The 14,785-nt window shown below is 39.6% G+C and overlaps 1 protein-coding gene across 3 annotated transcripts; it reads right to left on the bottom strand.

The window, feature by feature from the left end:
• Nucleotides 1–3,709: 3,709 nt before the first annotated feature.
• On the bottom strand, nt 3,710–13,367 carry LOC116034752 (glutamine synthetase-like). 3 transcript variants are annotated; one of them, XM_031277472.2, is made up of 8 exons: nt 13,249–13,348; nt 12,014–12,222; nt 10,538–10,699; nt 10,307–10,453; nt 8,586–8,713; nt 8,240–8,439; nt 4,043–4,370; nt 3,710–4,012 (listed from the first exon to the last, which is right to left on the bottom strand). In XM_031277472.2, the coding sequence occupies exons 2-7, from the start codon at nt 12,180–12,182 to the stop codon at nt 4,061–4,063; spliced, it is 1,116 nt and encodes a 371-aa protein (XP_031133332.1). In that variant the 5' UTR covers nt 12,183–12,222; nt 13,249–13,348; the 3' UTR covers nt 3,710–4,012; nt 4,043–4,060. The 3 variants fall into 3 exon arrangements, with proteins under 3 accessions (XP_031133332.1, XP_031133331.1, XP_035847609.1); XM_031277471.2 differs by having other exon boundaries at nt 3,710–4,370; XM_035991716.1 differs by lacking the exon at nt 3,710–4,012 and having other exon boundaries at nt 4,061–4,370; nt 12,014–12,188; nt 13,239–13,367.
• Nucleotides 13,368–14,785: the final 1,418 nt, after the last annotated feature.

The following is a 14,785-nucleotide window of genomic DNA, read 5'->3' as shown; positions in this document are numbered from 1 at the left end:
TTAGAGACCAGTGACGTCACATTGCCAACCAGTTGAAAGTAATGGGAGGGATGATAACTGATGTAGGCTACTCTGTGGTCTATGGACTGAAAGTGAACAGAACAGGTCTTATGTAATTCAGTCGCAGGATCTTTTTGGGTAAAATTCTCATAAACCGAAACGAACTTAACAAATTGCCTTTATTGAACTGAATATTCCTCTCCCTGTACACATTTTGCTATATGCTTATGATTTTGTATTTTATGTGACTGGTGATCCCTCTATGTTTATTTTTGTTTAAAATAGTGAGAAAAGGGATACGAAGCCCCAAACACCAGTAAAACTAAAGGAGTAGGCTATGCCATTGTTGTTAATGGTATTTCAAGAGGTGTGTTAGAGAATATATTTTTCAAACTTTGTAAACTTTCTTTCTTTTTTTGAGGGGAACTAGTGTCATAAAGAAAATGTAAGAACCCAAACATGATAAATAGCCTTAAGATATGTTTGGTCAGAAAGTTTCTAATCACCAAAAGGATCTTTATCCTGTTATTCTGTCTACCTAAAAGTTGAACATATACTGTATATACCAAGTTGCATGTTGTGCGTGCTGCAGGTGTAGTTTCGTGCCTGACTGCAACAGTACTTTCCAGAATGTTACTTCACACTTTCTGAGAAACTTTGTACATCTTTTGGTACCGATGGCTGGATTAATCTGCTCAAACACATCTCTGTACAATGTGTGGAGGTTTTCTATGCTAGAATACTCCCTGTGGGGTCATTTTTATTGAACACAGATTGATTTACAAATATGCAACACATAAGCACAAAACTGAAATAAAAGTGTGTTAGTCTTTGACACAGCTGGGAGCCTTCTCATGACCCTTTCTCCACTTTATTTTCTGAGAGTGCATGCATTGAGTCCACATTCAGCAAGGTGGAAACATGTTACTGTGGGGGACTACTCATACACACAGCTGTCTCAATTTACACTATTAACAATAATTTCCCTGTTCAAAACAGGAACACCGAGGCCTACTAAACAAAACGGTTGTTGCATGTAGACTGGTTGTGTCACACTTCCTGTTAGTTAGAGCACAATTTTGGCCTTTAGGAGACAAGAAATCACTAGTGTTTCATAGTAATAGGGAAATATAGTGAAATAGGTCGGCTGTGAGTCGCTCATGTCCATTTTGCATTGTGGGACAAAAGTATCCATCATCACCACACTCAAAATCGGAGTAATTTCAGTCTGCAGGCTGGCGTTTTCATTTTACCCACCAAATGCTCAAAACACGATATGAATTAGCATGAAAATGTCTCACGGTATTTCCCACAGCTTAAACACAAGTCCTATCTCTGCGTATACTTCCTGTCTCTGAAAGTACTTCCTGTCTCTGTGACTGTACTTCCTGTCTGAATGTGCAGCATCAGCAGCTGGAGCAGATGTGAATGTTATAATGGCTGTGCTGCATAAAAATCTCACAGAAAAGGAAACTAGCACTGCCGTACTGTCTTTACATACAGTTTCCATCATGGAGCTTTAATATGTTGCATTTACCAAAATATGACATCTGTCCTCTCTCTCTCTCTCTCTCTCCATGTCATCCTCTCACCACGCTTGCTAATATTTTTTTGTAAATGCTCTGGCTGAGACAGATGTTTCCATGACGATAGACAAACACGGTTGCCACGTTACTGCCGGTATCCATGGAAATCTAGTATGCATGGCATATGATCTGGTCTAAAGAATCCCTTGTTTTTTGGTTTGGTTTTGGTCACTCATGTTGCAAAAACCTCCCGTCAAACAGCTTGAATAATGAGTCATTTTGAGTGAGAGGAACGTATGTCAGGATGTAACAGGATAAGACGTTAACACCATATGTCAGGTGCACTGAGCATCATGCTGAGGTGAATCCATGCCAGGGTTGAGAGTATGATGACTAGGCAGCCCCATTCATGTCTTTCCTGCCTGCAAACGTTGTTCTGTGTGTGGTTTCAAGGGCGTAGCTTTCGTTTCAACATTGGGGTGGGGGTGGAATTCTGAGCGTCAAGCACTTAATTTTTCTTCATAATTCTTATGCAACAATTTATGGTGCAGATGTTTTTATTTATGTACAGGAAATTATTATTCGCCAACTTTCTGCATATTCAAAACATCACACGTTTCGGGATGGTTTTTTTAGGAATCATGTACATCTCAACAAATCGATGAGAGGATGAGACCTCGTTAACGCCAGAAGCTGCCGAGTATAAAGCTACATAAAAGACAACAATATCACAAGAAATTACAGCCCATATCCCCTGCATTCCCCCCCCCCCACTGAAATCTACGCCTATGTGTAGTTTAATGCTCCATGATTCTCACTCACATCTTCTGACTGGTGAATTACTATTCATTGTTTAAAGGTAGAACCACAGCGAGGCCCAGTGAGATGAGAACAGTACCAGTGACTCCACCTGCTGGACAATTGCCAGAAGTCATTTGCAGCTGTAACACTGCTGTTGTGTGTTTGGCCCAGATGATCGTTGTCTGAAGTTATTTTTGCTGGAAATCAAATAGAGAATTATCTTGAAGATGCAATGACGAGATAGAAGAAATAACTCAAATATTGTATTGTTTTAAAAGAAATACCTCATAAATCAATATGTACTTATATAATGTGAGCATCAATATGGCTGCTTTAAGGAACACTTTGAACATAATGTATAATGTGAATATGATGATCAAACAATAAGAGAATTCACTTTTGGTTGTGTTGACCTAGAACTCAAAATCTCAACTTTAACAGCCTTAAAAACCTACAAAAGAAAAAAGAAAAGTTCAAATATATCTTACTATTACAACAATCAGACAGTATTGAATTATATTTTACAATATTGATATTATATCAATGTATTGCCCAAATCTAGTTTTAACCTGTTAATGTATTTTTATTTTCTTTTTTTTTACTCTTTTTTTAAATTGCAGTTAACTTCATTCAACATCAACACTCTTCAAACCTGTATTTGTGTTTACAGTAAACAAATTCACTGTAGTTTTAGATTAGTATTCACATCATCAGGTCACTCAGATCACATTTCCACAATTACCAAACTAGATGGGCAAAGAATCTTCCTTTGTATAAAACATACCGTGGTCAATTCTAATCAAAATACCTTGCTGTCTAAAACATTTGATTTAGAAAAAAGTGATCACTCTTAGAGACTCAGGGAAGGTTCACTGGGAGGCAGCCTCTCTTTTGCAGGAATGCCCTGATCACATTCACACAGTTCCACATTCATACCTGGAAGCTGCCTAGTACAACCAGTCTGATCTGCTGGCCACTGAGCAGCTCCACTGGAGCCGTTGGGGTTAAGGGCCTTGCTCAAGAGCACCTCAGTGGTGGTAATGAGAGAGGGACAAGCGCTGTTCTTTCACTTTCCCCCACCCAGATTTCATCCTGTCGGTCTGGGGATTGAACCGACGACCTCCCGGTTACCAGCTCGCTTCTTTAACCTTTAGTCCACTGTTGTTACTACCGTAAACACAGCAACTACTTCTGTTTCTCTGCATGTATTTCTCTTTTATACATTTTTTATGAAACTTGAACACTACACTGAAAATGTCCTGGTGATTTTGTATGACTACATTTGGGCTGTGGTTTTTCATATAAGCCATTACAGGTTTCTACCACACCCACCACGTCTTTTATATTTCGTCATGTGATTTGTATTCATGTGTGTGAAACAAAAACTTACACACAAGTATAGCACCGTTGTCTTTTTTTTATTACTTCAACCCAAACTAACACGAAACACAAGTTTTATGTAACAATGCATCATATTAATGCAGCATAATATACATTTAGAAATAATAAAAAAAGTGCTATTTCCAGTTCTGAAAGACCTGCTGTAGTTACAAACATATATACAACCTATCAATTTCTCATTTATAAGGACTGTCTGTGCACATGGGAATGTATTAAAACCTAGGTACATAATATGGAAACAACAATAAATACCAAGTTTTTCAAGTATCCAACTCATGTGAACTCACAGGCAGATGTTTATTTCTATATATTACTACATATGTACCATTCTCCTATTTGCTTTCTTCTGGTTCTTCTGACTCAAGCAGGCAGGTGCTTGCGATGATCCTTGTCACGGCGTACGGGTCGCAGTTTGCTGCTGGCCGACGGTCCTCGAAGTAGCCTTTCTTCTCTTGGCCCACCTGGCGAGGGATGCGGATGCTGGCGCCTCGGTTGGCCACTCCGGCAGAGAAGTCGTAGATGCTGGAGGTTTCATGGATCCCTGTGAGGCGCCTGATGTTGTCCTTCCCTCCATGTGGGTCGTAGAAACGGATGTGCTCGTCGTGTTTTTTGCTCAGCTTCTTGATGGCCTGCTCGATGTACCTGTCGTCAGAGGGAAACAAAGAGACCGTTGAGATGCTATGGAAGGTTGCTGCAGTGATTGTCTGCAGATGAATTTATGTCTTTTTAAAAACTAAAATGATGAAAGTTTCAGAGCTTCACAGACAGGCGGTTCATGCATCAATAAGTGTGTGAATGCACATTGTGCTTATTTCTCATGCAACAGTTATTTTGTATATATTTGTTTCTGTATTTATTGTTTATTTTATATTAATGTGTAATATGTATGTTTGTTTGTTCATGTATGCGCCATTCACCATGGCAAATTCCACATAAGTGTAAATTAATGTGGCAATAAACCCTTTTCTGATTCTCATTCTGAATAAGTAGGATGATATGACTGAAGACTTTCAAACAATAGTTGGTAGAGGTGTCTTGTTGTTAAACCTGCAATAACTGTCCTTCTATTTGGCCACTTGGAGGCAACAGAACCAAGCCTTAAACACAACACTGACATCACTTTTTAAGTCGATATTGTGAAGTCCTTAGCAAAAAGCTGCTTATTAACACATCCCAGCAGACAAAGAGGACATTTAACGTTCACTTGGAGTCATGTTTGTGGCCACCTGATGAATTTCAGTCCAAGATTAACTCACATTCTAGCTCCGTTCTTGGAAATATCTGCTTCTAAATGCTCCACTATGTTCACCAGATGGTTTACTAACTGTGTCCGTTTGCTCTAGTGAATTCCAGCTCTTTTTAGAGATCCAGCTCATTTGGCTCAGCTCAGCAATAACGGCTCTTAATTCAGTACGACCTCTGGCTGTTATAATTTAGTCAAATTTAGCAGCGTTTTAACATATGATTGGTATGTGCGCACATTTATCACATAAGTTATTCATACCGGCGTAATATACAGAAGTCTCACCATGCTTGCCTCCCAATGTTTTCACAAAAGTAAGACGTTTCTAGATAGTATTTAACAAATATGTTATAGGATCATCCTGTTATTCTGTCTTGCATTTATTTACAAGAAAAATAAGTAAAGAAAAGTAGAAATTCCAGGAGCCGGCTCCATCGATCACTTAAAGGAGCTGGCTCATAGAGCAAACTTAGAGCACCTTGAGTTTGACACTAGTTGCAAAGGCCTTTCACATGCATGTGATGCGATTGTTGATGTAAAACATATTTATTATCGACGCTTTAAGTTACAGAATTTATAGAAACTCGATTTTCCCACTCTACTTAATCAGTCTGAAGTTTGCTTTCTTTTTACTTGGAAGGTATGTACATTTTTCAGAAGGTTCTAGGTTCTGTCTCGAAATAATGTTAAATAAAGCAATTACCTAAAAAATGAATCCATGTTGTGAAACTCCAGAGAAATGTCAAAGGTGTGCATGCATGTCGGTGTTTGGTGTTTTAAGCCCCCAATGTCGCCTTCCATGGCAGCGCTGCCTGGAAGGCACTAGAATTAGGCAATGGTTATGGTTATGGTTATGGTTATGGTTATGGTTATGGTTATGGTTAGGGTTAGGTGCCTTGAAGTCGACGGTCACAGCGCTGCCTTGAAGTTGACGTTGGGGGCTTAAAACACCATCGAGCATGCATGTCAATGTAAAATGTGAAAATGATGTTAGTTAGAGATGGTCAAAATAAGCACACAAAAAGTAAAGCACACGTACATTACACTTTTTTTTTTCTTCATGGCACTGAGAATTTCTTTTTTATTGTATTCCCTGGAATTATTACGACCAGATCAAAAACAGCGGTGTGATTGAATCATATCAAATAAAAAGTGAATCAGTCATAGAGAGATTTATGATCATGCTAACACAATTAGAGCCGTGTTTTAGCAACTGTGAGTGACACTATTTACTAGAACATTAATATTTCTAGATCGACTTTAACCTGAAAAACAGAAATAATGTAATTGGCATCCTTTAAATCCACAAGCTGCAAAAATAAAAAAAGATTCCACTGAAAATGTACAGTGGGCTTTGTAATTTTGTCACTTTTGGAAGATTCAATTCCTAAGACAATTTTTGACGAGGTGTGTTATTAATTTTGCATTGGCTGGAATAATTCAATCCTAAAAATAGCGATTTTAAGGGTGTTATCATTTAAAGGTCCCATGGCATGAAAATTTCACTTTATGAGGTTTTTTAACATTAATATGAGTTCCCCCAGCCTGCCTATGGCCCCCCAGTGGCTAGAAATGGTGATAGGTATAAACCAAGCCCTGGGTATCCTGCTCTGCCTTTGAGAAAATGAAAGCTCAGATGGGCCGATCTGGAATCTCCTCCTTATGACACAGAAATGGCACATCCTAAGGAAAGCTCATTGAGGGACTGGCTCTAGTGGCTGTAATTCTGCAACAAGGCTGAATTTCAGGAAAACGACTTCAGATACAGTATTAGGGGACCACTAAGGTCTATATAAAAGAGACTTCAGATACAGTATTAGGGGACCACTAAGGTCTATATAAAAGAGACTTCAGATACAGTATTAGGGGACCACTAAGGTCTATATAAAAGAGACTTCAGATACAGTATAGGGGACCACTAAGTCTATAAAAGAGACTTCAGATACAGTATTAGGGGACCACTAAGGCCTATATAAAAGAGACTTCAGATACAGTATTAGGGGACCACTAAGGTCTATATAAAAGAGACTTCAGATACAGTATTAGGGGACCACTAAGGTCTCTATAAAAGAGACTTCAGATACAGTATTAGGGGACCACTAAGGTCTATATAAAAGAGACTTCAGATACAGTATTAGGGGTCCACTAAGGCCTATATAAAAGAGACATCAGATACAGTATTAGGGGTCCACTAAGGCCTATATAAAAGAGACTTCAGATACAGTATTAGGGGTCCACTAAGGTCTATATTAAAGAGACTTCAGATACAGTATTAGGGGACCACTAAGGTCTCTATAAAAGAGACTTCAGATACAGTATTAGGGGACCACTAAGGCCTATATAAAAGAGACTTCAGATACAGTATTAGGGGACCAATAAGGCCTATATAAAAGAGACTTCAGATACAGTATTAGGGGACCACTAAGGCCTATATAAAAGAGACTTCAGATACAGTATTAGGGGACCACTAAGGCCTATATAAAAGAGACTTCAGATACAGTATTAGGGGACCACTAAGGTCTATATAAAAGAGACTTCAGATACAGTATTAGGGGACCACTAAGGCCTATATAAAAGAGACTTCAGATACAGTATTAGGGGACCACTAAGGCCTATATAAAAGAGACTTCAGATACAGTATTAGGGGACCACTAAGGTCTATATAAAAGAGACTTCAGATACAGTATTAGGAGACCACTAAGGTCTATATAAAAGAGACTTCAGATACAGTATTAGGGGACCACTAAGGTCTATATAAAAGAGACTTCAGATACAGTATTAGGGGACCACTAAGGCCTATATAAAAGAGACTTCAGATACAGTATTAGGGGACCACTAAGGCCTATATAAAAGAGACTTCAGATACAGTATTAGGGGACCACTAAGGTCTATATAAAAGAGACTTCAGATACAGTATTAGGGGACCACTAAGGTCTATATAAAAGAGACTTCAGATACAGTATTAGGGGACCACTAAGGTCTATATAAAAGAGACTTCAGATACAGTATTAGGGGACCACTAAGGCCTATATAAAAGAGACTTCAGATACAGTATTAGGAGACCACTAAGGTCTATATAAAAGAGACTTCAGATACAGTATTAGGGGACCACTAAGGCCTATATAAAAGAGACTTCAGATACAGTATTAGGGGACCACTAAGGCCTATATAAAAGCATCCAAAAAGCAGCATGTCATAGGACCTTTAATAAATGTAATTAATGCATGAGTTATTGTCGTTACAAGTTTCAGAGGACATGTTTACTCACTGCAGTCCTCCTTCCTCTCTCATCTGCTTGGTGCTGACATTGGTGTGGCAACCAGCACCGTTCCAGTTGCCCTTCATTGGTTTGGGGTCCAGTGAAGCAACAATCCCAAAATCTTCACACACACGATGCAGCAGGAAGCGTGCAACCCACAGCTGGTCGCCCATCTCAATACCCTCACAGGGACCCACCTGGAACTCCCACTGAAGTTAGAAGAAGCACAGGCAAAGAAAAGAGGAAAAAAAACCAAAAAGGAACAAAGAACAAGAGTTCAAGTTGAATGCATATTTGTGCCAACGAAAAAACATTTTCGATCCACAGCGTGTGTTAGAGTAATGCTGACACTTGCCTGAGATGGCATCACTTCAGCATTGGTGCCATAGATGTTGATCCCTGCATAGAGGCAGGCCTTGTAGTGGCACTCCACAATGTCCCGTCCATAAGCATTGTCTGCCCCCACGCCACAGTAGTAGGGTCCTTAAAGTGGGGGGACATGATGGGAAGGTTGTTAAGACAGAATAGATACAAACCTGTACCAAAAAATATAATATAAAATAAATATATATATAATAAAATCATATTTATGATAAATTGGCATTTTTATCTTTGTAGCACTTCATAATAAAGCATACTTTATTAAAGGTGCAGTAGGTAAGACTTATAAAACTAACTTTCTGTCATATTTGCTGAAACTGACCCTATGTTCAAGTAGAACTACATAAAAAAAATCTGGCTCCTCTGGCACCACCTACAGCCTGTAGTGCGATTTGCAAAAATCCACAGCTCCCTGTTCAGATGCACCAATCAGAGCCAGGGGGGGGTGTCTAACTGCGTGTCAATCACTGCTCATGCACAAGCATTCATTCTCACGTGAGGGGGGATGGGCTTAGGAGACAGTCTTGGGCTTTAGCAGAAAAGGGGGGAGGGACTGAAAAGTTGTTGATGTTCAAAAAAATTTTCAAAAGTGATGGATCTTCACAATCCTACAGCACCTTTAAGGGTGTATGAGTTGCAATTGATGGCATTATTAATGGTTAATATAATATACTAATGCCATATACGTCATTATTATGACATTATAACTTCAGCTTTTGTGTTGGCAATTTTTAAAGACTCTTCCCTTTAGAGCAGTAATTATCTATGTGTAAGGAAACATTTTGGGTTGCCAGGTTGTGAGAAATCCCTGGTGTATGAGTGGAAGAGAATTCACATGAAAATGTATTTACTATATGTATTACTAATATGTACATACATGATTTAGAATGCTTTATGGAGACTTACTAAAGCCCGAGACACACCAAGCCGATAATCGGCCGTCGGACAATCTGGCGAGGTCAGTGACTCGAGTCTGTACAGTGTGTTCCGTGCCGTCGTCTGCCCGAGGGGCCGTCGGCCTTCATTTGGCGGGCACTGCCGGCAGTCGGACTCAAATGACCAATCTGGTTGATAGAGTGCTAACCCGGAAACGGGGAGCGGAATGAGCTTGACTAGAGTCTCTCAAAATCTGACGAAAATCTTTTAAACTGACCTGACAGATTCAGCAACTGCATAACCTATTTCTCACTTAAAATGTTTTCAGAAACACGTTTCGGTGAACTATTTTAGTACAATATGAGATCGTATTCTGAACAAGCTGCCATGGCAGTCTGTCTTTGAATTTCTGGAGGAACCAGACCCACGTGACGCATTCGTCCAATCAGCTGCCGGTTTTCATTTTTGGGCGACAATACAGATTAGCGCCGCCTGCTGTTATGGAGACGTATTACGTCTCGTCTCGTCGGTGTGTTCCGAGGCATTTTTTTGCCCAACGCGGGGAGACTGATCAGTCCAACTGCCTTTTCTGCCGAGGGTCGGCCGTCTGGTTGGTGTGTCACGATCTTTATTACGTTGACTGATTCACAACCTTTTTGGCGTATTACTGCCCTATTAAGTAAATACCTATTAACTATCGACTTATACAAACACTTTTAAATATGAAGAATGCACTTATTAAACAGTATTACGTCTTTCAATATTTCTTCCACATGAACGAAGAGAACAAAAGAGGAGAGAAACTGACAACTGATTCACCTTGGGGTGCTGGGTATCCATTTTGGGGCCAACTATACGGATGTCCATCGACTCCAAAGAGCGTGTACTCCTGCTCCATGCCAAACCACATGCAGTGCTCTTTCACCTCCTCCATCACTTTGTTGCAGCTCGCTCGATGGTTAGTTTCTACACAGTAAAAGAACAGTAGTAAGTACAACTCGTTTGTCCTGAATGAACAGGAAAGCATTAACACAAATATAAAAAATGTACCTGCAGGTAAGCGGTTGTATTTGAGGACCTCACAGAGGACCAGTTTGTTGGGGTCCAGGGTGAAGGGATCCTTGAACATGCGCACCGGGATGAGGTACATGTCACTGTTGGAGCCTTCGGCCTGGTATGTGCTCGAGCCATCAAAGTTCCACTCAGGAACATCTGACAAGACAAATAGCCAAAACATAATCATCAAAACATCTCTTTTAAATACTATAAGTCAGCTGTGAAATCTGATAAGCTCACAGACAAGTTTAACTCTGGTGTCGCAAAGACAAATTCCTCTACATTGTTAGTTGGTGACCACAAAAGTAGAAACTCAATAACATCACATTACACTCCTTTACAAGTTATTAGCAGTATGTTTTTGTGTTAGGAGATAACCACGTAATCTTGATTTGGGGGACTTCCATGCTTTCTGATCAGTTGAAGAAGGAAAGGAAGGGAGAATGAGGACAAAGAAAGAAAGAAAGAAAGGACACAAGGAAGAAAGAAAGAAAGGACACACGAAGGAAAGGATAAAGGACATTTTTACAAATGCTCATGCTGAATGTAAACTCTAAATCTGTAACTCTGAAAAAATGGAAATACTTAAAGCAGCTTTCACTGATTTATTTGGCCACATGGTTACAGTGGAACAAGTTGATAACAAATCATTGACATATTAAAGTTGTAACCATTAACGTGTTAGCAAATTTTTTTTTTTTTTTACAGATCCAGCAGACACCGAGCAACATGGCTAGCTGCTTCCAGTCTTTATGCTAAGATCAGCTAACTTGCTTCTGGCAGTATCTACATTTTTAACCTACAGACATGAGAGTGGTATCAATCTTCTCATAAAGCGTATTTCATAGAATTTCAAACTATTTATTGACTACAAATTAACTACCACAAAGTACTAGTACACCAATATTCTACTAAAATACTTAAACATTCACACTAACAAATATTTGTTCTCCAGCTAAAAGGAGAAACAGGATTGTACCAGGATGCTCTGTGTTGTCTTTACAATGTAGGTGTGTAAACTTCCCCTCTAATAAAGTCACTCCCTGAGGCAGAGCTGCATAGTTATCCTCATATTTATTTCTGAATAATTCCTTCCCTTATCGATAAACATGCCCCAAACACACACACACACATGCACGCACGCACGCACGCACGCACGCACGCACACACTTTGAGCCTTTTAATTGTACTGGTTTTAACTTATATTTGAGACTTGTGGTTTGTAGGGGACATGCATCTTAAATAATCCTTAAATGAAGTTATTAAAGCCCTAATTATTCACGTATAAGAGCAGACTCAATAGTTTTGCCCGTTAAACAAACTAACTCTATGCATATCTGACCTTTATCTTGGTTTGAAAAGTGTAAGAGAAACAGAATTAAATGGTGAAAAATGACACCATATGACATTAAGTTATACTGTAGGTAAAACTATACTAAAAGTAACAGATCATAAAAGAAGGACATCTACCTTCTATGCTTTTTGGCACACAGTCGAGTGTCCGGGTCTTGTTGCGAAGGCCCTCTCCGGTGCCGTCGATCCAGATGTAGGTGACCTGGCACTTGTCTCCCTGCGGCAGGCTCATGTACTGCTGGCGCACAGCCTTGTTGAGGCGGGAGCTGAGCGACACCGATGCCATGGTCGCCTTAAATCAGAGAGGCACAGTAAGCTAAAGGTGATGTCTGTTACTACATTATGTGACGTGACGTGTTAGCTCTCAGGTTTACGTCCAACGTTTTCCATGAATGTATCCATGCTCTACACCGGATCAGTCACTTATTTAGGTATCTGCTTTCTATCTTTACGAAACCTAAATATCCTATATATATAACATCCTAACCTGGATGTACAAAACTACTGTTCTTCACAATAAATCCACAGCTATTTTTAGCTTCATACTACACATTCAGGCCAACCTGAACAGAATTCCGTGAAATGAACACGGCCCCTTAACTCAAAATCTGTGGCAGTTTCACGGAATTGTAAAACATTCCGTGTTGGGCCCACGGAAGAATTCCGTTAAATAAACACGGCCCCTTAAGTTAAGGATTTTTCACACATTCCGTGCTACCACGACGTAATGCGCTGTTAACAATTCGTAATCATTTCACACTAGTATATAAAGCAACCTCTTACATTAATTATTCTATATTTATTCCAGCACCTAGTTTGTCCAGCTTTGCTGTCCTTGTTTCAAGCTGTTGGTCTATTTCTATAAAGTACACTGAGAGCATCAAAATAAAAAAAAAAACGGAGTTAACTTCCTGGTATGTGTAGCTACAGCTCCATGGTGAAAACAGAATAATCGGCTAATTATGTTTACACTATGGAGCGACTCAGCTGGTTTTATGTTTGCTAGGGAGAGAAACACGCAGGGCTTGAAAATACGTAGAATCTGAAAAGTCGGAAAAAATGTAGGCTATTTTTACAAAGTCCTGGTTAGTTCACGCAGCGTGAGGTGTATCACAAACAAAGAATGAGCCAAGTTGTCCAACTAATTGCATCAGACTCGCCATCACTTCTGCTCATGTAAGAGAAAATGAAGATTTCGTGAATGAACTCAAATGTTGAGGGTTGTAGGCTACGTATCACATTACACAGATTTGTTCAACAAATGAAAATGAAGAAGAAAAAAAATACAATACACAAATTATTACAATATTGTAATTAATATTACATAAATATTTAGACTTACTGTAAAGGTAATTCAGGTGAAGTCAAGGGACAGCTTCAGACAACCTGGTGTGTGTGTGTGTGTGTGTGTGTGTGTGTGTGTGTGTGTGTATGTGTGAGTGACGGGCAAAACCTGCTTGCGGTATTTAACTGGAATGCAAGGGCTGATGACACAGGCACACATGCTCACGTGTCCTTTACGTAACATGACACTGTGGAAGTAGGTGTATCCAAAACATACAGAGAGTATGATGTTTCCATTAGACAAAATCAGATCCTTCATGATTCTGACTTTAAGCAAAACCATTCAAATCTGTGACAGTGTTTAAACCGTACTGCTTCTCTTCTGTGGAGAAAAAAAAACAACTATTCAAGTAGTAAGTTACATCCATACTGTAGTATATTGTCACATTCTGCACACAGAAAACATTTCGATTACTTTCCTCGGTCAAAATCAACCCATTCTTGTCCCATGTATATTAAAACAAACCGACACAAACAATAAGTCAGACAAATGGTTGCACGGGTATAGCTGAGGCGCACATACACTCCCAGGAGAAATAGTAATGAACACCCACCTGTGCCCAGGAGGCCATCTGCTGATAGTGTCTGACTGCTGTTTGCTGAGCTGAGAGTCATGCAGCTCAGTGAACACAATTAGAGACTAGAAGCTGCTCATGTGCTCAGTTTCCGTCAGGTTAGCTGTCCTGAGATCAGGCAGGAGGGCAGAAATTTAACAACTCCAAGTGTATGATGTGTGCACAAAGCCGGCCAAAGACATACGCAAGCTAAGCTGCCTAAAGGGCCCAGTTATCAGGGGTCCTTAAAATGGTGCTAAGGTGTAAAAAAACGACAACAATGTCCCCTGTTTTGATTGGACAAGTTTTCGAGAAGGTTTTATGAAGCCACAAGGCCAATAATATCTTCTAACTAGGCTTGTTACCAGCCGCAACAGCGACGCTGGTATTGTTTTTACCTTTTGAGTCTGTGCCATCATGGCAAAATGTGGTTCTGGAAACTACCCTGGCTTTCAGTCCTATGCCAGGTGTTTAAGTGTCTGTCTGGCAGTCTGTTGAAGTTGAAGTGGCATGTAACCATGACAAAATGATGCTGTGTGGCAGAAAGCAAGCTGTAAATCGGTTACTGAGTATTATTCTTTCTGTGACATTGTATGATTTACGATTACTCTCGAACGTATCATCTGGGTTCCCGTGTTTTGACGGAAGTTAGAGGAACCAGAGGTCAAAGGTTATATGACGCCACTGACAGGCGACTAAATGGAACACCCCCGTGTCATTAAAATAAAATAACAGATTTCTCTGAGTTTGAACGTTGTTGGAAATATTTAGGATAGTGTAAGTACACAACTCAAACTATATAACACAGGTATAGTCGTTGTTAGACATTTTAATGCTGAAATGTTACATATTGTACCTTTAAGTTGGATTTAGAATAAAATGTGATTCTGTATGCTGTATTGCATCTATACTCCACTGAAAGTTGTTGCTGTTTGACTGAGTTTTGTTATTGTTCTTGGAGATGGAGATGGATTCATTAAAGGCCAACAGT

The sequence above is a fragment of the Sander lucioperca genome, chromosome 14 (assembly GCF_008315115.2).
Source record: "Sander lucioperca isolate FBNREF2018 chromosome 14, SLUC_FBN_1.2, whole genome shotgun sequence".
NCBI lineage: Eukaryota > Metazoa > Chordata > Actinopteri > Perciformes > Percidae > Sander > Sander lucioperca.
Note: the sequence above shows the minus strand (reverse complement) of the source record. Positions and strands in the feature narration are given on the sequence as shown.